The sequence below is a fragment of the Theobroma cacao genome, chromosome 9 (assembly GCF_053813885.1).
Source record: "Theobroma cacao isolate CCN51 chromosome 9, ASM5381388v1, whole genome shotgun sequence".
Classification (NCBI taxonomy): Eukaryota; Viridiplantae; Streptophyta; class Magnoliopsida; order Malvales; family Malvaceae; genus Theobroma; species Theobroma cacao.
In genome coordinates this window covers 47,169,853-47,189,893 of record NC_142647.1, presented here as the reverse complement: position 1 = coordinate 47,189,893, position 20,041 = coordinate 47,169,853, and the positions used below count along the sequence as shown (strand labels likewise).

Sequence of the window (20,041 nt, the reverse complement as noted above, 5' to 3'; positions counted from 1 at the left end):
CCTTAAGCCCATCTTTCAATCTCCATAGCAATCCTTGGGCTCCGATCAGCACTTTCTTTTTCCAATTGGGCGCCAGAAATCACCAATCACACACCCTTTCATTTCACTCACCAGTGAGTCAGTAACCATCCTTTCGGCACCATGGTTTCCGCAGCCTGACAATGACAGCCAGCAAAACTTTCTTCCGAATATCAGGTTTCCCTAGAACCTAGCCATCACCATGTCACCCACACAGGCTGAAGGTGAACGGTTTAAGCTGATCAGAAATGCATTTATTTATTTTGTGAAGCTATGAACATTAACTTTTTGATAAAATGCTTGAGTGGCTGCCTCCTATTTTTTGATTTGTATTATTATCCTTAGTTAAATTAATGAATTTATGAAACTCGTCAAGACCACAAATGTGGGTGCACCGAGCAAAACCTCTTTTGCAATTGCAAACCATAAGCAGATGTTTGAGATCGCCATGCTACATTTTCTCTTTGCTTTCTTACTCTGACGTTCCTCACAAGAAGACCCCTTTACAGGTTTGCTGTGTATCTTCATCTCATTAGCTCACTTTCAGGGGTTTGATTCATATCCTTATGACTTGTATTTGATATTTGGGGTTTATGGGCCTCTTTTGCAGGAGACTAGAATGAGAGACAGGTTTACACTCTATGCCAAAGGGGGTGATGGTGGTAATGGCTCCACCAGTTTTCGCCGTAGTCGCCATGACCGTCGTGGTGAAGCTGATGGTGAGTTTTCTCTCAGTGTTTCCTGTCTGTAACCACTCTTTCATATGGTTACATACTAGTCTTTTTTCCTTCATACTACACATGCGTACTCATGCATCGCATACATGGAATTAAGAATTGTGATGGTTGTTAATTCGTTTCATTTTGGTGATAATGAGTGTTTAACTTAGAAAAACTTTGGGAAAAGTTTTAGATTTGTCGCTACTTTTGTTTATGATGTTTAATGGACTAATGTAGGTGGGAATGGTGGAAGAGGTGGTGACGTGATTCTAGAATGTTCCACTGCAGTTTGGGACTTCAGTGGCCTGCAAAATCATGTTGTATGTTATCTTTCCTCTCTCTCTCTCTCTCTCTCTCTCTCTCTCTCTCTCTCTCTCGTCTTCATTCAATCACTTTATCGAATGTGAATTGTGTTGTATTTGTGATTCGCTGTAGAATGCAGGTAGAGGTGGACACGGAACCTCAAAGAACAAGATAGGAACTCGTGGAGAAGACAAGGTTAATACTTTCAAGATCTTTCTTTACTTCCAACATTGTGCTATCCACTCGTGTTCTATTTAACCAATTGGAATTAAGAGATTCTTCTGTGTGGCAGGTTCTCCAAGTGCCTATTGGTACTGTAATTCATCTTAAAAAGGGTGAAATACCATCCATGGTTGAACATCGTTCTTCAACTGATTTGGATCCTTGGGAACTCCCTGGTACACTTGCTAATGATCAATCTGAAGTTGATCAGCAAACTGCCTCCAAGAACTCAAGTATGGCCGAGAAAGTCAAATCAGTGCATGTTGCTGGTCAGTTATCATCTTGTACTGAAATAACTGTGGAGCAATATTCATTAAAAAATGGATTGACTGTGGACCAATCAAGAGGCATGAAGCAAGCAAATGGGCCTGAATCTGAAGCTTTGGAAGAAATTAGGTACAATGTGGCAGAGTTAACAGAGCAAGGTCAGCGAATGATTGTTGCTCATGGAGGGAAAGGTGGTTTAGGTAATGTATGTTACTCGAGTGGTCCAATGAAGCCTAAGACTTCAAAGGATGAAGTCCATAGGGATAAAGCATTTGAGGTTGAAGTATCAAATGATGATCGATCCTCCCTTCGTACTGGTTTGCCTGGTTCTGAAGCTGTTCTTGTTCTAGAACTTAAGAGCATTGCTGATGTGGGCCTTGTAGGGATGCCCAATGCTGGTAAAAGTACTCTTCTAGGGGCTATCTCAAGGGCTAAGCCTGCAATTGGCCACTATGCTTTCACGACTCTGAGGCCAAATTTAGGGAATTTAAACTTTGATGACTTCTCAATTACAGTGGCTGATATTCCGGGATTGATAAAGGGTGCTCACCAGAATCGTGGACTTGGACATGCTTTCCTCCGCCACATAGAACGTACTAAGGTTTTGGCATATGTTGTAGACTTGGCTGCTGCATTAGATGGTAGGAAAGGAATTCCACCATGGAATCAACTGAGAGATTTAGTCTTAGAGCTAGAGCACCATCAGGAAGGTCTGTCCAATCGACCATCCTTGGTGGTGGCAAATAAAATTGATGAGGCTGGGGCTGAAGAAGTATATGAAGAGTTGGAAAGGAGAGTACAAGGCGTTCCTATATATTGTGTCTGCGCAGTGCTGGAGGAAGGAATATCAGAGCTGAAAGCTGGCCTTAGAATGCTTGTAAATGGTGATGAGAAATCAAACTCACTCAGTGTAGAAAACATAAAGTGCTGATTAGCTATAAGGTGATTTCTCTCCTTTTGACATCATTCCTTCTCTGTTCTAGTTTTGCATCTTAATTCCATTTTTGTTAGATAGATGCGTGCTTCCGTTTTATTTTGTTAATTGCTTTTTGAATAAGTAAACCATATGTCATGTTTCCTGGCAGTAGGCTCAACTTTTGCATTTATTTCTGCATTATCGGACTTGATTTTAAAGCTCTTTTAAAATTCTGTAGATTTCTCTCCATCAGCCATCAGGACTAGTAGAAGTAATACGAAGTAATAATTTTGTGGGGCTAAAAATATTTAAATAAACACCATCTTTTAAAAGAGAAAAGAATGGTAGAAACCAGTAGAAGCAGAAAGCTTCTCCCAGCATCAGGGGTAATAGATCATTTAAACCCACCATTTATTTATATTATAACTATTAGCTTTTGCTTCACATGCAAAAACCAAAAAGATGAAAAGATCCATAAATATTAAAAGAGAAACATATACAGTGATCTAAACTATATCTGTTGAAAGCAGGTAACTCATCTCACCTACTTACCAAGCTACCATTAATTCATCCAAGACACTCATGACAAGAAAAATATAGTTTTGAACTTTGATGTCTTTATATCATTACACGGAAGAACAACAAAACTTAGTTGTCTGCACGAAAGTGTCGAAGGTTACATCACTTTGATGCCTACGAGTACTGTATCTTACCTATTGCATGCGTGCTTCATGCCTTTTTTTCTCACAAGCTCTTCTCTCCTTGACCAATTACCAATTGCTTTTTTAATGTACAATTTTCATCATATTCTAACCCATCAAGACATTCTCATCACATACCCCAAAGTTTCGACATTCCCACAGTTGATTGATTAGAACTTATTGGAAAAAATATTTACACGTGAAAATGACATATATTTCCATTGTGATGCTTTCTCCAATCCACTATGAATGAAGATTGTAGATATCTCCACTTTGTCTACAATAGGTTAGTTGACTTCTTTTTTAAAGCTTGTTAGTATAATTATATTTGGATAAGTGACATTTTCTTGAAGGGCGGGCGGCAAATTTTATAAGAATTCATAAGTGGACATCCATATTCAATATCTCATAATAAGAAATGAGAAAAAGATGAATATAACCCAAAGCAACGATTAGCTTTAGCAACCCATTTTTATGTTTTTCATTTTAACTTGGAATGGAATAGTCTTGTTACATCCTAGTTCACATAAAATTGGAAAATATTCCCCCCCTTAATGAACTTATATTTCACTCTATAATTTCTTGTTCTATGATAACAAGAATCAAACTGATCATTCTCCAATTTTTAGGAAAGGCTTATTGTCTTAATTCATCGTGACAAAATAATATTTGTCAGATAAGACAAGTACTAGTCTCGGTATAGTGTAATATTAATAATTTTAATGGCTGTCAACAAGGGATTAAAAGGACGGGCAATAGAGAAAGATTTGTCTGGGTGTTTACTTGGGGAAGAGAATGACGCAATTGTACAATTCCAAAGACGCAATTATCCAAGGATTTTGCCACGTGTACGGTGAATATACACTCTCCCTCTTTTCAAGTCCACTATAAGTACCAGTCGAGTTCCCTCAAACAAACTCACCCTTGAGATTGCGTTTGTCTATTGAATTTCCTAGTACAAACTATTTCCCAGAAAAATGTCTTCAGGATGCAGCTGCGGTTCTGGATGCAAATGCGGCGACAGCTGCGGGTAATAATTCTTTTTTCTTTTTATTTGATTGGTAATAAGTATAAATGTTATGTGTATGTATATGAGCATATACGTGCGTGTTTAACTTGTTTGATTTCAATCTTTACCTTTGAATATTGCAGATGCAGCAGGAACCTTAACTTGGAATCCGCAGAGAAGACCACCACTGAGACCATCATCTCTGGAGTTGCGACAGTGAAGACGTTAGTATCAAACAAAATTGGATTCCAATTTCATTACCAGTAAACCAGTTTTTATGGGAATTAAGAGTATTGAAATCAGGGTTTAACTTGCAGGAACTTTGAGGGGACCGAGGTGAGCTCTGAAGGAGGGAATGGTTGCAAGTGTGGATCAAACTGCAGCTGCGATCCATGCAACTGTTAGCCGAAGAAACATGCCAAAGACAAAGCAGCAATGTCCTGTAATAATTAAAGATTAAGGAGACGCACAGAAAAGAAGAGAAAAAAGGGTTTGATAGGGTCTCTGTGTGTCTTCGTCTAATAGTGCTTGTCCTAAATAAAACAGCCAGGGCATTTGGCAATTCCTTTTCCAAGGATTTGCTGCTGCTTCGTGGCTAGTTTGGTCTTTGTTTAAATTGTATAACTAGTCGCTGCATTTGTCTGTATGGAGTCTTGTGTAAAAGTGGAAGCCCGGAAGGGGGGAGCTTCAGCCTCCTGGAGTGAATGAATCATTAATGAATGCATCTAGCTCCTTTCATTTGTGTTGTCAAATTTTATTTCTTCCTACAATTTGTATGGTTGATTTGGTCATCAAGGAGAAAATTGTGTGCCAAGTTGATGGCTATGTGATAATGACTTAGAACAATATTGTCAACAATGAACAAGCTCTCTTTGTAGATTGGATCAACCGATGGGATCAAATCCCCATCTTCATCATGGACTAAGAAAAACTGAAAGTCATTTTCATTGGCAATATTATAGTCGGTGGCTTATTCAGCCTTTATTTTGTATGTATTACTATAAGCAAAGGCCAAAAGAGTGGCCAAAAACACAATCTAAGTCAAATATATGGTGTAGTCTACTTAAAACTCAATCCAAATTTACATAAAAAAATGTAAGAAATTTAACTTGATATAATACAAAAATTGTAATTACCCAAATCCAAAATTATTAAAACTTTATTTTTATCTAAACTAAATTGTTGCTTAGATGTAACAAAAATTAATTCAAAGCCTAGTGATCTAAGTACCTAGCCCAAAATCCTAGCCCAATTCAAACTTGAATTAGCCAATGGCAGAATCATCATAAAAGAGATAGCTGAGCTGTGGTCTTTAGGTATTGGACAAGGGGCCTATCTTCGAGACCATTACTTACCAAGTTACAAAATCCAGCTCTTTAGCGAGAAAGTCAAGAGCCGAAGCATGCCAAAGCACTGGCTCTGCTACGACACCGAAGGCTCTCTTTCTCAAGTGTTTAATGCCACTACCTCATCTCTCGAGGTTCTTTTGTTCCCAAACAGCTGATAACCTTCAAGGGCAAACTTCAGAATGAGAACTAGGAGAACCCAAGTGTTTATCTTTGTGAATTGAGAGACTCCTTAAAGAAGAAACGGTTGGGTCAGCATTTCAAAGCTGGATGGCTGATGGGTTTCCTGTTCATGGAGGTGATATTTTTCACGCTATTAATCGTTTGAGAAAACTTAAATTGAACAAACGTGCTCCTTGAGGTAAATTACTCTCTCAGTAATTAGACTAAAACTTTGGGTTTTTTATATAGTTTCTGTCTGATTGCTAAGAATAATTAACAAAAAGAAAAAGAAAATTTTGTTCCGAAACAAGGAAGAGGCTCAATCTCAACTATGTCAAATGGTTATAATAAGCTCGGTTTCATGGAAATATTCTTTTTTTCCCTTTAGGAAATCCCAAATGCTGAAGAACTTGTAATTTAAAATGTATAGTTGTTATTTTGGCTACGTTTGAGTGCTGCTATTCCAGCATGTTGAAACAATATCAATGCTGGAACATTAATGATAGTGAAAAAAAAAAAAGGGGAAAAACTAGAAAAAGCATTGCATTTTCATTAGTTGAGTACTTGATCACACATACACATATATGTATATCAGTTTATTTGTAGAAACATATTAGCTTCGGCACTAAAATTGGAATTTGTTTGACCCCTTTGAAATTATGCGCGTTTGTACTTGTGGGCAGGTGGATCTAACTCTGGGGATTTTATTACTTCTGATAAGTGATGGAATTGGTGATTAGAGAGAGACCATACTGGCCTAAAGAGTTAACGCCGACTCTCCTTGTAAGTGAAACTCTTCTGTCCGCCACCTATTTACATTTTGTGGAGAGTTGTAGCTTGTGCTGGAATTGTTCTATTTTGCCAGCAAATACATAGGTAGCTTTGTATCCGTTATTTATATATGTTTGCTGGGTTGAATGTACAAATTATAGAACTTGAATTAGAGCTAGCAGGTGTGTCTTTGTGAATCAAATGCTGTGATTTTCATGTGTAAATAAGTATGTGAACGTTATGTTTATAAAAATTCCTCAATGAAATTCAAGCACCTTATGACAAGAAATCACCTCTGTTTATTTGCTTCCGCTGCTTTAAGTCTACACTGCCCTCACAGCTGCAACCTGAAAAGGAAGCCATGGATGTAGTATGCTTTTAAATGATGGAAATACCCCAGAAAAGTGTGATTGAGAAACCATATACAGTTAGATTGAGAAAAGGGGTGCCTTGTCCATCGTAAAATTCATACTTGGAGCTGACAGTGAACCTGAAAACCTACTTGATGGCATGCCCTCTTATTCTTCTTCTTAACCCAAATAGGAAACTGTTTTCTTTGTTTTTTCGACAGTGCATGCACACATCTTCTACTTACCTAGCTGGATTGACTGCTTGCAGAGTGAATAAAAATACTTGAGTTGAGTGTGTGCTTTTATCAAAAAGCCATTAACAAAAACTATGAAATGGTAGCATTTTCCTGAGATCTTTTTATTTCCGTATGACAGATTTTGAGCTGCCTAGCTGAGTTGGGTACACTTCATGTATATGGGTAAAATAACATACATACATCTAGATGTGTGTGTATGTATACATCTAGATGTGCATTTGCTCGTACATTACAAAGAAATACAAAAAGGCACACTATATCCTTCTTAGATCCTAAAACAAGGGTTGCAGCGATTTCTTTTCTTTTTTATTTTTTGTTTGTTTAAATTCACATTATAGAACAAGCATGAGGATTCTCATCACTAAAAGCTGAACCATTTTGGTTACCAAATATAGTTGAATGAGCGGGGTGATGATAATAGGAAGGATCATTGCTATCATATCCATGCTTATAGTAATTGTAAGAAGACGAAGGCTGGGGTGCATAATATGTCAAGGGGCCATTGCATTGGTGTTGATTGTAGTAGTGATTAGCAAAACTGTGGTGTTCTGGATTGTAGGGCAACTGCCACAGCTCAGCTCGCCTGCCGGTTTTCCGGACTGTTTTAAGAACCTTTTTCTGGTCAGCCCATCCGGTGACCGTCACCTTTTGCATACTGATATCAATGTCAACTTCGTCAACACCTGTGTGTGCACATGGAAATCCCGAATGTTATAAATTGAAAAATTCTTACATACAAGTGAAAAATCATATAGAAAAACTATAACATTGATTGGTGTGGATAATTTGTGGTACCAACCTTTAACTTTCTGAAGAGCACTTTTCACCTTGCTTTCACATCCAGCACAGTCCATATGAACTCTCATCTCTATGATCTGAGGAAAAAAAACCAATTAAATTAATTAATACCGATGGGATGATAATTGAGATAAAAGTAACTATAAGAAGTAGAATAATTGAAGTTGTTTAAGTAGAATAATAGAACAAGAAACAAATTGAGACGTTTTCTTACCGTCATTTTGCTTGCTTGGAAGGCTTAGAGAAATCCAACTAGCTATCTGAAAATTCTGGTTTGCAAAGTTTGTATATGATTTACTTCCAGGGTGGATGATATATGCATATCAAAGTCTACTTCCTTATATATAAACCATGGTCCCTCTATGATAATTGTTCTCAATTATTTGTTGTTTATGATGGTATGCATAATGTATGGTTTATGCACCGACTTTTAAACTCCCAACGGTCTTGCAGGGGAAGATTTGGGATCTTGAAGCAAAGTTAAAGAGAGGTGGGCAGAGAGCTTTGGGAAGGCAAAGCCACCTTGCTTTGCATGGGCATCCGCACTTTCTAAGATAAGTAACATGTTTTCATCGACATGGGCGGCGTTGACTTAAACATTGTGGAATGTTAAATAATCAGCTCCACGTGAAATTAGCTTAAGCTGCCATGGTTTCTTTGGACACAAAAAGTTCCAAGAAACTTTTTTTATTGTACGAGTTCTAACATGCGGTAATGATTAATCAGATTAAAGAAAAAAAATAACAAAAATAATTTAGAGATGTTCGTGAGTTGAGTTTAGATTGATTTTAAATTGGATTTTATTGTATCGAAACTTTAGAGAGTTAGATATAACTCTTAGATAATAACTGTTCATAGCATGTTAATTATATATCAACCGTCTCGTGCAAAATAAGGCAATGTAGCTTTGCCCATTGAACAGGGAATGTATTGAAAAGAATTGGTTTTGAGCACCTAATCCAGGTCGTGTTCTTAACTACGTAGGATATATCAAATTGGTTTTGAAGCTTTAATACTTTCATGAGACTACTACAGATCTATAATCAAAACCAGGAGTTTCAATCTAGTCAAATTCAATTTTGAAAAGAAATAAATAGGATGTTTCAATCCCATATCAAATGGATAAGAAAATTTTGAAAAGTTTGTCAACATGGATGTTGCATATTTTATCAAGTTAGCTTTTCGCGTAATGAATTCGTGATAAAATTATATTAGAATGGATTCAATTTTGATCCGATCTATATCAAGCATTTCTAGTGGAGGCACACATGGATGTTAATAACATTGAAAGCATAAGATGAAAGAGAATATCACGTTAAGCGCTTCAAAAATTAAAAACTTTAATAAATTTATAAATATGAATATTACCATCTTTGTCACGATGCTTCTAGTAAGAAGATACTGTTATTATGCTCCTGATTCTTGTTGTCACATGACCTAAGCTACAAGGTCAAAGCATTATTCAAGAGATGAAAGACACCTCCATCACCATCTTGGAAGGGCTAGACTAAAAAAGTCCAGGAGTGGTTTGAAAGTTGAAATGGGCTCCTTTATCGCACGAATCGTGAGCTTTGGAGATACCTAAATTATTAACAACCGATCCCACCCAGCAATCCTCTGATTGGATCTCAGAACACTGTGCTAGATTCGTTTTTACTAGAAAATGTTTACAACGGTTCAAGCCCATCAGGCCTTGAACTGTCAAGTACTTTGACTTGGAGAACTTCTGTTGCAAGGAAAGATGGTGAACCAATCAAATCACCGTAATCCTCTTAAAATTTGACCAAGCACAGAGCGGGCACCACTATTAAAACCTCACGTTCACTACAATGCCTGAAATCATCACAAGCCCCTTTCAAGCTTTCAACCAATGCCATATTCGTAAAGTAATCCCTTTTGTCAGCTTTAATGCTTCCCACGCCCCTTTCCTGACCAAAATTAGGAACCCAAAGAATGATGGCTCTATGCGTTTTCTTTTCTGTCCATTGCAATGCTGGGGGAAGGGGAAATGCATGAGCTGGGGCTAGAATATGTAATACTGCTTAGACATTAGGCTATAGCTCTTGAACCATTTGGTGTAATTATACAGGACAGGTTGTTCCATTGAAAAATCAGCTGATTCTTAATATTACCCGACCTGATTTAGATCCAACCATGTGGTCATAATGATTTTAGTGGAATCTCCAACACAGGCCTATGTTAATCAGGAATTACCTTTAAAACTGTCGAATGCAAAGGCAAGAGGAAGGTGCCAACAGCTAGATTCTAGTCGATAGCTCAGTTGACGGTTTCTCCATGGTAGCATCAAAGATTGGAAATGGAATATTGCCTTAAGCAAAAAGGTTTCAAGGAAAGAGAGTTGATGGATGGGGGTGGCGAAAGAAACAAATGAAAAGAAACCACTTGAGGAGTAATTGCCGCTTTGTCTCCTAAGTACAGGCCTTTGACGTGGACAACAATAGTTATTACCGTAAACTGACAGGTGAAAAGCAAGATAAACTGATAAGAAACCACTTCAAGTTCATGATGAAGGACAAAAGAGAAAAACTAGTCAAATGCTTTGAGTTGTACAAAAGCGACGTAGGGCATAAGAGTTAACCACTAAAACAAGATTATAGGGACCATTTTTGTCTGTGACTACTGATCTTTCTTTCCTGTTTTTCAATCTTTTGGACAACTTTTAGCTTCAAAAGAGAGCACCACATTTTTTTCTACTTTTATTTACATTCAACAAATAATAACAAGAATCAAGAAAATTGGGTTATTACTGAAATGGGGAATAATCAGCTAAGATACAGTTCTGAAAAAAAAAATTGGCAAAGAAAAAGAATTGCATGAACTCTTGTTAAATCTCAATCTGAAGGAATGGAAATCGTTCTAGAAGAGAGGCTAGCAGGGCTATCCTCGCAAAGACTGAGTGCTCTCTCCAAATTGGCAACAATGTCTGTTATATTAGGTCTCTCCTTTCCCTCCAAATTCACGCAATGCATAGCTGTATAAGCCATCAGCTCCACAGCCTCAGCCTCGTGAATCTCTGGCACCCCAACCCTTCTATCCACCACTGCTCGGAGTTCCCCTGCCAATATCCTCGGGCTGGCATATTCTACCACCCCCATTGGCCCTGTCCCACCTTCTTCATTTTTGAAAACAGCTTTTCTTCCTGTCAAAAGCTCTAACAACACCACCCCTAAGCCATACACATCGCTCTTTGCTGTCAGTACATTCAATACATAGTATTCTGGATCAATGTATCCAACTGTCCCAACTGCCCTGGTTGACATATGTTCTTGATCAGATTCTGGTCCCATTAATGATAGACCAAAATCTGAAACTCTAGCTGTCCAATTCGCATCCAATAGTATATTTGACGACTTGATGTCTCTATGAATTATAGGTGGTACGGCATAGTTGTGAAGGTACTCAATCCCTCTTGCTGCATCTAATGCAATTTTGATCCTCATTTTCCAGGAATTTAGAATGCTACTACCCTTTTCAATATTGTCCTTGTTATGTAGATGATCATAGAGGGCGCCATTGCTCATGTACTCATAAACCAAAAGCCTCTCATCATTTTCTTGGCAGAATCCAACTAACCCCACTAAATGCTTGTGGTGAAGACGTGATAACAACGCTATTTCTGAATCAAATGCAGTTTCTTTTTCTTGGAATTTCTTCACCTTTTCGGAAGTTTCCCCTCTTTTAATGGCAACTTCACGACCATCAGGAACTTTGCCCTTGTAAACCACCCCAAAGCTCCCAGCACCAATCCTGTTTTCCAGCGAGAAGTTGTTAGTAGCATTAGAAAGCTCAAATAGTGAAAAAAATTGGGTTTTCTCTGCATGTTTTGATGATGATGACCCACTTCTCTGGCGTCCTAGTCTCCGTGAGCTGTTGCGCCTGATGGAAAATGATCTTAAAGGGGGGGCGATGGAATCATTATTATCCACAACAGTCGTAATTATATTGGCACCTGTAAGCGTGGGTTGCACAGAATTATGTGTCTTGCAAAGCAAGAAGCCACATACTCCTGCCCATAAACAATAGAAAATAGTGCAAATCCCTGCAAAAGCTCCGATTGATCCCACAATCAAAAATGCCAACGAAAGCCTGTTAATACCTTTCCTTGCTGGAGAAAATGGCTGCAATCCTTGTGATGGGAGTGGTGCTAAAATTGGTGTCAACGGCACTGGAATTGGAAGTTCAGTCTGGCATGATTTGCAAATGTTCCCTGAACCATCGCACAAGGTCTCAGAATTCAGATATGTACCACAATTACATGAAGCCTGAACACATGGACCTGGAATTACCATTCCCAAAGGAAGATCACTTGTCGAATTACTCCCATTAGACCACCCAGGACCCCAACAAATCATTGTTAAATTCCTTGTTGTCAAGCCGCAAATAAAATTCAAACCAGCAATAATCAACTCAAATGAAACATCTTGTACTGCATCATAATCAAATTTGGATCTGTTATCTCCTCCCCAGCACAGAACCAATCCATTTCTTCTCCTAATACCACAACCAAAATTGCTTCCCAGTGAAAGACCTGAGAACTCAAAAGCTGAACTAGAAGGAGCATCCAGTTGTCCGGACTCATTATTCCCTTTACAAACCAAGAATCCTGTCCTGGTCAATCCACAAGCATGAGAATCTCCAGCAACCAAATTTGACATTGACAATTTACCATACTGTCTTTGGATTTCAGCTCCAATCTTATTGCCACCCCAACAGAAAACTGTGCTATCATTCTTCAAAATCCCACAAGTAAAGCCACTCCCTGATGTGATTGCACGAAACTTCAAACCTAGACCAGGTGACGGAAATGGAGAACCACCTCCTCCTCTCCAGCATCTAGCTACACCAGAATCCACCTCTCTGGCACAAACCTGATCATCACCAACCGCCAGGTCAGTCAACGAGACATTGTGTTTGAAATATATACGCTTTGGCCTAAAACTTGAATTCATTAAAGTTTTAGTCTCCCAACAAAGGATGCTGAATCCACCTGACCTGAGGCCACAAAAGAAGCTTGTGCCACCAGAGATTGCTTCGAATGATACGTTTGGCAAAACTGAAATGTTGAGTCCATTTTGGTAGCACTGGACTCTCTGTGTTGGCTCACCAGCAATGATGCCACAAACAGTAGCCGTGCCAAAGGTGACAGCCACCGTGGAGGCCGAGCCGAGGGCAGCAACAACAGCACATTCTGTTGCTAATGAAATGATGATAATGGCGGTGAGGTGGAGGGAAATGGTGAAGGAGAAGGGTGTTAGGGTCATTTGAGAGATGGTAGTTTCTTGTTGTTTCTCATCGAAGAGTAAAAAGAAAAAAAAAAGAAAGAAAGATCAAAGGTGAGAGCACGATGGGGAATGATAAAAGAGAGTTGAGTAATAAAACAATACAATACAATTCATACAAGTGTGGAGCGTGTGGTCCCGTGAAATTGGTGTTTTTGAGAGAAGAGGGTACCTGGTGATTCAAAACTTTCAGAAATTGATTCTATCAAACATTACTTCACAAAAAGGATATACACTTCAATGCACTGCCCTTTTCCACAGACCTCAAGTAACAATCTTTCTCTGCCCTGCTAACCCTTCCTGCTTCCAGAATTTACAGTTGTGAAACCTTTTTAGAGTACTTTAATCATAGTTCCCACAACAAAAAGGAGAGAAAATGTTGGTCACTTATTTTCTAGGATTGATGGGGATAAAGAATTACATATAGTTATATGGGGAATACAATTTAATACAAACAAAAGAAAGAAAGAGATTAACTTAGATTTTGTTGGATGTTCATCTTTATAACAAGCAATCAATTCAATCCTGCATAAGCGCAAAGACAAAAAAAAAAAAAAAATCTTCCTTGTAGGTTAGCTTTTGTTAGTATACAGGAACAGAAGGCCAGTTTGGTTTATGTTCTGTTTTGATTGTTGGTTGATCTGTTAAGTCACGGGGCTGACCTCGAGAGCTATTTTTTAAGCTAGTTTTAATGAACTTGATGTCAGTATAAGGACGTGATTCACTTGATGTGGAAAATTAACAATTTAACATATATAATACAATGTTGTGACTGGTCAGCCCCCATCAAAGAAACTGTTCTAAACATATCAGAAAGATCTACTTTTATTTATTTTCTTGTCCTTGAACTTGGCCTTCTATCTTAGAATGCCTACCCCTGGGTTCTTTAGTTTAGAGTGTGTAGACACAGCTGGTTCCTGACACGGTAGAACAGCTAGATTAGGTATTCAAACAAGGAGACCAAGTCCGGTACCCAGTGAAGCATCATAGGAAGGCAAAGCTTAGAATCTTTTAGCCTTTTGTCACAAGGTGGAAATTAAATTAAATTAAATTAAGCAGTCCTAAACCCAACTTAATTTTAAATTTCATGGAAAACGATAGGGGCTTCCATCACATCATTAACTGTCAAAAAGTATATGGTAGTTGGTATACGTTAATGAGGTAATCAAATTAATACAACACCCACCAGACTAATAAGGCCAAAGCTCTTTACCATTCAGTCATTCACTCCACCCAATTTACAGCTTGAATCAAACTCCCAGGGTTTACAAGCAACTCAGAGCTTTCAATTGCGGGTCCTGGCTGAAATAAAAGCACAACTTCAAACTTTGGGGCTGCCAAATACTTATATATAGCCTTAGATCAATCCAGAAACGACAAGGTTTTCATTAATCCGTGAAGTCTAAAGAAACACAACTGTTCCCTTGATAGAATAATGTAATTTCTAACGTCCTCGATTAATCATACCAACTAATCTGATTGTAAATGCAGTGTATACTTTGACCATACACCAGAAATGCTAAGGTATGAGCAGCCTTAATTGCATTAATTATATCTTATTTCGATTCCAATTTCAGCTACAGTAAGCTGACATGGGACTTGCCCCAAATAGTAGGATACGAGGAAATGAAACTATTCAGACTCAGATTTCAGCCCAAGCTTAGCCTTCAAAAGGATCTTTTTCGTCTGCATCGGCTGTCATGCTATTATCAAAAGTCTCGTATTGATAATCCTCATCAAGATTTTCCATAGTTCTTCCAAAAACAAACGACTTTGTCCCCATTGTCGTAAAAGGCATCAGACCAAAAGCTCTGGCAGTCTTGATCTCCCTGGCAACCTTCCTCTGCGCCTTGGCACTAATACCAGTCTACAAGATGAACTAAAAGGTAATAATTAAAGGAAATTTATAAAATACCATTTGTGAAGCAACCAGATAAATAGAATAAGCACTAAGACTTACCGAGCTCCTCTTGATAATAATTCCACCCTCTGTTAAGAAGTTTGCCAGGAATCTAACATTCTGCCCAACATGAATTATTATGTATAATTGTAAGTCAATGCTGATAACTGAGGGAACAACAAGGTAGAGATAGCTTGAAAGAATATTCGAAAAGTTACTATTACAGAGAACTGAGAAAAGAATAAAATGGTAAAAGATTGATTCTGCATTCATAAGAAAGTTTGCTATCTTAGGTGATCAATCACATCATGTGCCACTTCAGCCAAAGAAAAGCTAAAACTCACATTTGAACTATTTAGGTTTTGAAGCAAGGGATCATAGAAATGTCAAATTCACCTGCCCTTTTCCCTCCACCAGCCCCTCTTCTTTCTTATTCACCTTACATTACAGCATTTAAAAAACAGGAGTGCACTTCTGTTTAGACTCAGAAAAAAAACGGTGATGCTAGATTTTGATAGGCTCACCCTGAAATCAGCTTTTCGCAGAACTTCCTCTGTAGTTACTTCAAATGTGGGCATTCTGACAGGTTTACGTATTCCTGGCCTTCTAAGATCAAGATCCTGCGTTAAACCACAAAGAATTAGAAAGAAAAAATTGTATTGACATACCAAAAAACAAAACACTAGAGTAGCAGCACAGTACTAATTACTAATTATAATGATTTCTAGACACTGCAAAGCCTAACAAATCTGCACATTCAATGTTTTCTTTTTTCCAATCAAAGTTCCATGTTATTGGCTATGATTAGTCATTTTGCATGTATCTACTCTGAAAGCTTATGTTTTGCTAGCAAATATTGTTTTTAAACAATGAATAAAAAACTAGTTGTAGTCTGTGAAAGCCATCTCATAGAATGACGGCAGGTTTTTCTCTATCAGAAGTAGGCATGTTTTTAGGGAGCAATATGGTGTTGCAGATTTTTGTGCTGGTTTGTTTAATAGATTGGGTTTAACTACTGTTTTGTATCCTGGTGATTTCTAAGGCGATGTAGATAGAAAGAAATGTAGGCTATACGTCTATCCTTGGTTTCTTAAGAATTATTAATTTCATTCACCAAAATGACTTTTATGACCACCCATGCACTTCATTTATCTCTGCAAGTATGATAAATCATGCAAAATGATTCTCTGAACTGTACTTGAAGCTATCAACCATTCTAAAGTGCTTCAAAATATCACTTAAGAACACATCCAGCTATTAAGAAAAGAAAACAATTAGTGGAAAAAGCCAGGAATTACAGATTAAACATGTAGCATAATAAATCAGAAACTTCTCTAAGTTTTAGTAACTATTCATTCATGAACCTTGGAAAATCAATATTTTTCTAACTAGTCTTTCTTCAACACCCTTTAACTTTGCAAAGCCCATTCCTGCGTCATATCAATTCATCCTTTACTTAACTCAATCAGAATCATAAGCCAAACACCAATGTCAAAGTTTATACATGAGCAAGAAATACGTGCATGACAAATAACAAGATCAAAATTTTGGCTTCAGTATTTCGAAAATCCTTCAACACAAATTTAATAAGAAGAAACAAAGATAAGCTTACAAACACACCCTAGTTTCATATGTCGTTCCAGGCGGAAAGTTAGCATCTGGTCTAAAAGCATAATCTTCCCTCTCAATTTCATCCATATCAAACTCAAAATAAGTGGCTGCTTCCTTCAATTTCCAATCCATTCCATCTGATAACGTATTGAAACTCTCATCCAAGTCATCCAATGACGAAAATGGCCCATCTTCACCACCCACTCTAGGACTATAACGGTTACGTGCCCTCCCAAGTTTATCGAGCTTTTCGTAAAAAGATTGAGCCTTTAAACTATCCCCAGAATACCCACCAAAAATCCTCCGTTCAAATTCATCAGCTGACTCATATGAATTGGAATTTGGCTGCTGCCCATCAAACCCATTTCCTGTTTGATGATAAACAAATTTAAAAAAATTGTGATCAAAGGGAAAACTTTAATGAAATTTGCAAAAGAAGAAAAAAAGGGTACTTGAAAATAAACCTGTTGAGAGAAATCTGACACTTTGAAGAAGTTGACGTGGGCGCGATAAGCCACCTTCCAGTGAACCCAACAGAACTCGAGCAATTCTCATTCCTGGTAATAACAAGCTCAGAAACAACCTTTAAAAACAACTACAACAACAAAGAAGAAGATGAAGTGAATCTGAAAAACTAGGATTAATGGAACTTTGTAGGGTTTTTGCCTTCTCTGAGGTTTTGGGTTTTTTTTTTTTTTTTTTGGATTATGTTGCTTTTCGTTTCAGTTGGGCTTTGTAGGCCTTGAAGTTGAATTTTGTTGAACCAAGGCCTTGAGATAGGACCATTAGGATCTCATTATGAATTGAGCCTTCACAAAAAGGCCTCCAAAACAACTTGATTCCTTTTCTTCGTAATTAACTAAAGTTATTCTAAAATAACTAAATTCTTCTTTTTTTTTTTGCCAAATTCAGTGTGTAGTGTCTATAGAAAAAAGAAACTACAAGGTAGTTTCTTTTCCCTTTCTTGAGGGAGTATGGTACAAGATTTATACCCAGATCTTGTATTTTGTATTGCTTTTGTCTCAATTGAGGAAAAATAATAAGGAATAAGAAAAGAGAATGGTACCCAACTTTGGATAGAATTAGAAAGGGGACATGTATCCTTGCCTCTAAAATCTGTGTTTGTAATCCTTCCAAGTTCCAGCTGATTAAAACTTTATTTGCTGCCAAAATGAGTGTTATAACTCAAATCTTTACTCCAATTTGTATCATCTCCTTGCCAGATACTACATAAGTTAAGCTCAAGTGACAAGATACAATTAATATTATTGTCTTCCTTACTAAATTTACTGAAAGTGTAGCTTTGTAGAGACATAGCTGGTCCTAACTCCTAAGGTGTGCAAACTATGAGATTAGTTCATTTTCAATCATGGGAATATCTTCTGCATTGCCTAGAAAAACAAGTTGAAAATGCTTTTAAAGAAAGCTAGCAAGGTCTAGTATATTACTTATTATTATAGTTGTTAACATGATGCCTCCTTTAGAACAATTGACCTGATTAGTAATACTTTGAAATCTTTTTGCTCTTATGAAAAAGTTAGCACCAAATGGAAACGTCCATCAACCCAAGTAGCTAAATTCAAAAAGGATTTCAGTATGAGACTGTACCCAAATATGCTTATTTGGAGTATAGTAGTTTTCAGCTTCATATTTCAGTGGAAGGTTGAATATGTTCAGGGGAATCTTACAAATCCAGCAATCCATCAAACAGGGGGAGCTGCTTCCCTTTGATAAAATAATATATATCGGTCCCCCCACACACCGACCCATTTTCCATCTCTCATAATTTTCTCTCCCACATCTTTCTTTCTCTTTCTTCCATTGGGAAAAATGGTGTCACATCAATGATGAAGTGCCATCTTATCGTTAAAGTTCGAAACACAAAACACTGCTTTGCTTGCTACCTTCTTTTCTTTTGGTGGGTTTTCCTTGAGTGATTTACTTTCGAGCTGCTCAAGTCAATCACATTCTTCCCCCATCACAATCATACAATCAAACCCAATATACCTCGATATACACTTGAGAGTTACACTTCTAGAGTGTGGACAAAAAACCGAGTCTTTGTAAAGATTTTTAGATCTTTTGATTGATGTTGGTGAGCCCCGATTTGTTCTCAATTACATAAACCTACCCTTTTCTTTCCTTCTTTCATGATCAAAAATTGAAGCAAAGTATCTGTTTCAGTGTTTACCATATAAGAACCAATAAGATAAGTGGAAGGATGGAAGGGTCATTTGATATCCTAGATCATCTAAAATGAAAAAGTGAACACTTTTTAATCAGCATCTTTTTATGTTTACAAATACAGTAGTATGAAGTATTCCATTAAAAAGGAAATAAAAGAGGGTCAATTCACAAAGACAAAATATGTGATGAGCAAACACACATGACATCTCAAGAGTACCATTGGATTGACACTGCAAGCAAAGCTACCCTTTTCATTTTCTTTTCTCCCACTTTGTTGTATACAAGATTTAAATGAGTTAAGTTACTCGTGAATCTTAATTAAATAAATAACCGAATTTAAACTCAAGTTGCTCGAGTAATTAATCTGAATTGATTTGTGGATACGAACCACATAAAGATAAGCAAGTAAATTTTCTAGCATCCAATTATTCAAATATATTTTTTGATAAATAAATCTACCATGACATTATCCAATAAATGACAAAAGCTTGGACCCAAAAAAAAGAAGAAGGAAAAAGGATTTCTACTTAGGACCATAAAAACCTAACATCTGGCCTAATGGCAATGGAAAAGGCAAAAGCAACAGCCCCAGATTGTGTGTTGTTCGGTCCGGGCTCAAAACAGGAGCACAATGTTGAAGGGCAACATTTTATGGTGTCGCCCAAGTGTTCCAATTCAAGCAAAAGCCACTTTATGCAGAAAGTGAGATCCAAGAAAATCCATAATTACTTGGATCTTCCCTTTCCATTCCTTTCCGCCTCCATTATTGCCACCATTCCTCCCACGCGCTCACGCCTCTTATATTTACACCCAACCCTTTATTATTAGAATAAAATATCGACACTTTTCAAGTTTTAATTAAAACTTTACATAAATCTATTAATATAAAAAATTAACAATTTATTCAGAAATTACTTTTTATTGAACACATAAATTTAGCTGTTAAAATTTTATTGATATTTTTATTAATTTATTGACGTGATAATTTTTTTAAATAATTTTATTTTTTATTAATTTTAAAAATTACACAATATATAAATTATAATTTTTATTTTCAAAATTTTTCCCTATTGAAAAAATCTTTTCTCCCTTATGTATTTTTTCTCTCAAACAGTTGGCCGACAACACTCTCATCGCCGATTAACCACCTCTCAATTGAATTTGGTCATGCATGGTCAAATCCGACCAAATCTTTAGTCACGCT

At 37.2% G+C, this 20,041-nt stretch overlaps 4 protein-coding genes, 1 long non-coding RNA gene and 1 pseudogene across 9 annotated transcripts; 3 read left to right on the top strand and 3 right to left on the bottom strand.

Moving 5' to 3' along the window:
• The first annotated feature begins 20 nt into the window (after positions 1–20).
• Positions 21–4,124, top strand: LOC18590486 (GTP-binding protein Obg/CgtA). Of its 5 annotated transcripts, none has more exons than XM_018127731.2 (6): positions 21–527; positions 629–737; positions 975–1,057; positions 1,173–1,235; positions 1,333–2,471; positions 3,894–4,124. In XM_018127731.2, exons 1-5 carry the CDS (start codon positions 402–404, stop codon positions 2,458–2,460), a joined length of 1,509 nt encoding a protein of 502 aa, XP_017983220.2. In that variant the 5' UTR covers positions 21–401; the 3' UTR covers positions 2,461–2,471; positions 3,894–4,124. The 5 variants fall into 5 exon arrangements, with proteins under 5 accessions (XP_017983220.2, XP_007016090.3, XP_007016091.3 ...); XM_007016028.3 differs by having other exon boundaries at positions 3,884–4,124; XM_007016029.3 differs by lacking the exon at positions 3,894–4,124 and having other exon boundaries at positions 21–242; positions 395–527; positions 1,333–2,495.
• LOC108663470 (metallothionein-like protein 1) lies at positions 4,035–4,907 on the top strand. The gene is made up of 3 exons (XM_018127733.2): positions 4,035–4,176; positions 4,299–4,379; positions 4,473–4,907. Exons 1-3 carry the CDS (start codon positions 4,124–4,126, stop codon positions 4,558–4,560), a joined length of 222 nt encoding a protein of 73 aa, XP_017983222.2. The 5' UTR covers positions 4,035–4,123; the 3' UTR covers positions 4,561–4,907.
• Positions 4,908–5,505: 598 nt separating this feature from the next.
• LOC108663178 (uncharacterized) lies at positions 5,506–8,797 on the top strand. The gene is made up of 3 exons (XR_001929188.2): positions 5,506–5,862; positions 6,347–6,446; positions 8,293–8,797. It is a non-coding gene; the product is annotated as an uncharacterized LOC108663178 (long non-coding RNA).
• On the bottom strand, positions 7,127–8,279 carry LOC18590485 (Heavy metal transport/detoxification superfamily protein). Its single transcript, XM_007016026.3, has 3 exons — positions 8,054–8,279; positions 7,841–7,916; positions 7,127–7,724 (listed from the first exon to the last, which is right to left on the bottom strand). The coding sequence occupies exons 1-3, from the start codon at positions 8,057–8,059 to the stop codon at positions 7,369–7,371; spliced, it is 438 nt and encodes a 145-aa protein (XP_007016088.1). The 5' UTR covers positions 8,060–8,279; the 3' UTR covers positions 7,127–7,368.
• A 1,777-nt stretch (positions 8,798–10,574) lies between the features above and the next one.
• On the bottom strand, positions 10,575–13,660 carry LOC18590484 (putative serine/threonine-protein kinase-like protein CCR3 pseudogene; annotated as a pseudogene).
• An 836-nt stretch (positions 13,661–14,496) lies between these two features.
• LOC18590483 (Ribosomal protein S18) lies at positions 14,497–17,352 on the bottom strand. Its single transcript, XM_007016024.3, has 5 exons — positions 17,115–17,352; positions 16,660–17,018; positions 15,564–15,659; positions 15,100–15,159; positions 14,497–15,006 (listed from the first exon to the last, which is right to left on the bottom strand). The coding sequence occupies exons 1-5, from the start codon at positions 17,203–17,205 to the stop codon at positions 14,800–14,802; spliced, it is 813 nt and encodes a 270-aa protein (XP_007016086.2). The 5' UTR covers positions 17,206–17,352; the 3' UTR covers positions 14,497–14,799.
• Between the last annotated feature and the right edge of the window lie 2,689 nt (positions 17,353–20,041).

Excerpts from the sequence above, each read along its gene's own strand:
- LOC18590486 (XM_018127731.2), top strand. The coding sequence starts at position 402 with ATGTGGGTGCACCGAGCAAAACCTCTTTTGCAATTGCAAACCATAAGC. Across the intron at positions 1,058-1,172 it reads GTGGCCTGCAAAATCATGTT|AATGCAGGTAGAGGTGGACA; the intron begins GTATGTTATCTT and ends GATTCGCTGTAG. Across the intron at positions 1,236-1,332 it reads GAACTCGTGGAGAAGACAAG|GTTCTCCAAGTGCCTATTGG; the intron begins GTTAATACTTTC and ends TCTGTGTGGCAG.
- LOC108663470 (XM_018127733.2), top strand. The coding sequence starts at position 4,124 with ATGTCTTCAGGATGCAGCTGCGGTTCTGGATGCAAATGCGGCGACAGC. Across the intron at positions 4,177-4,298 it reads AAATGCGGCGACAGCTGCGG|ATGCAGCAGGAACCTTAACT; the intron begins GTAATAATTCTT and ends TGAATATTGCAG. Across the intron at positions 4,380-4,472 it reads GGAGTTGCGACAGTGAAGAC|GAACTTTGAGGGGACCGAGG; the intron begins GTTAGTATCAAA and ends TTTAACTTGCAG.
- LOC18590485 (XM_007016026.3), bottom strand. Across the intron at positions 7,725-7,840 it reads TGCTCTTCAGAAAGTTAAAG|GTGTTGACGAAGTTGACATT; the intron begins GTTGGTACCACA and ends GTGCACACACAG.
- LOC18590483 (XM_007016024.3), bottom strand. The coding sequence starts at position 17,205 with ATGAGAATTGCTCGAGTTCTGTTGGGTTCACTGGAAGGTGGCTTATCG. Across the intron at positions 15,660-16,659 it reads GAACGACATATGAAACTAGG|GATCTTGATCTTAGAAGGCC; the intron begins GTGTGTTTGTAA and ends GGTTTAACGCAG. Across the intron at positions 15,007-15,099 it reads TTATTATCAAGAGGAGCTCG|ACTGGTATTAGTGCCAAGGC; the intron begins GTAAGTCTTAGT and ends TTCATCTTGTAG.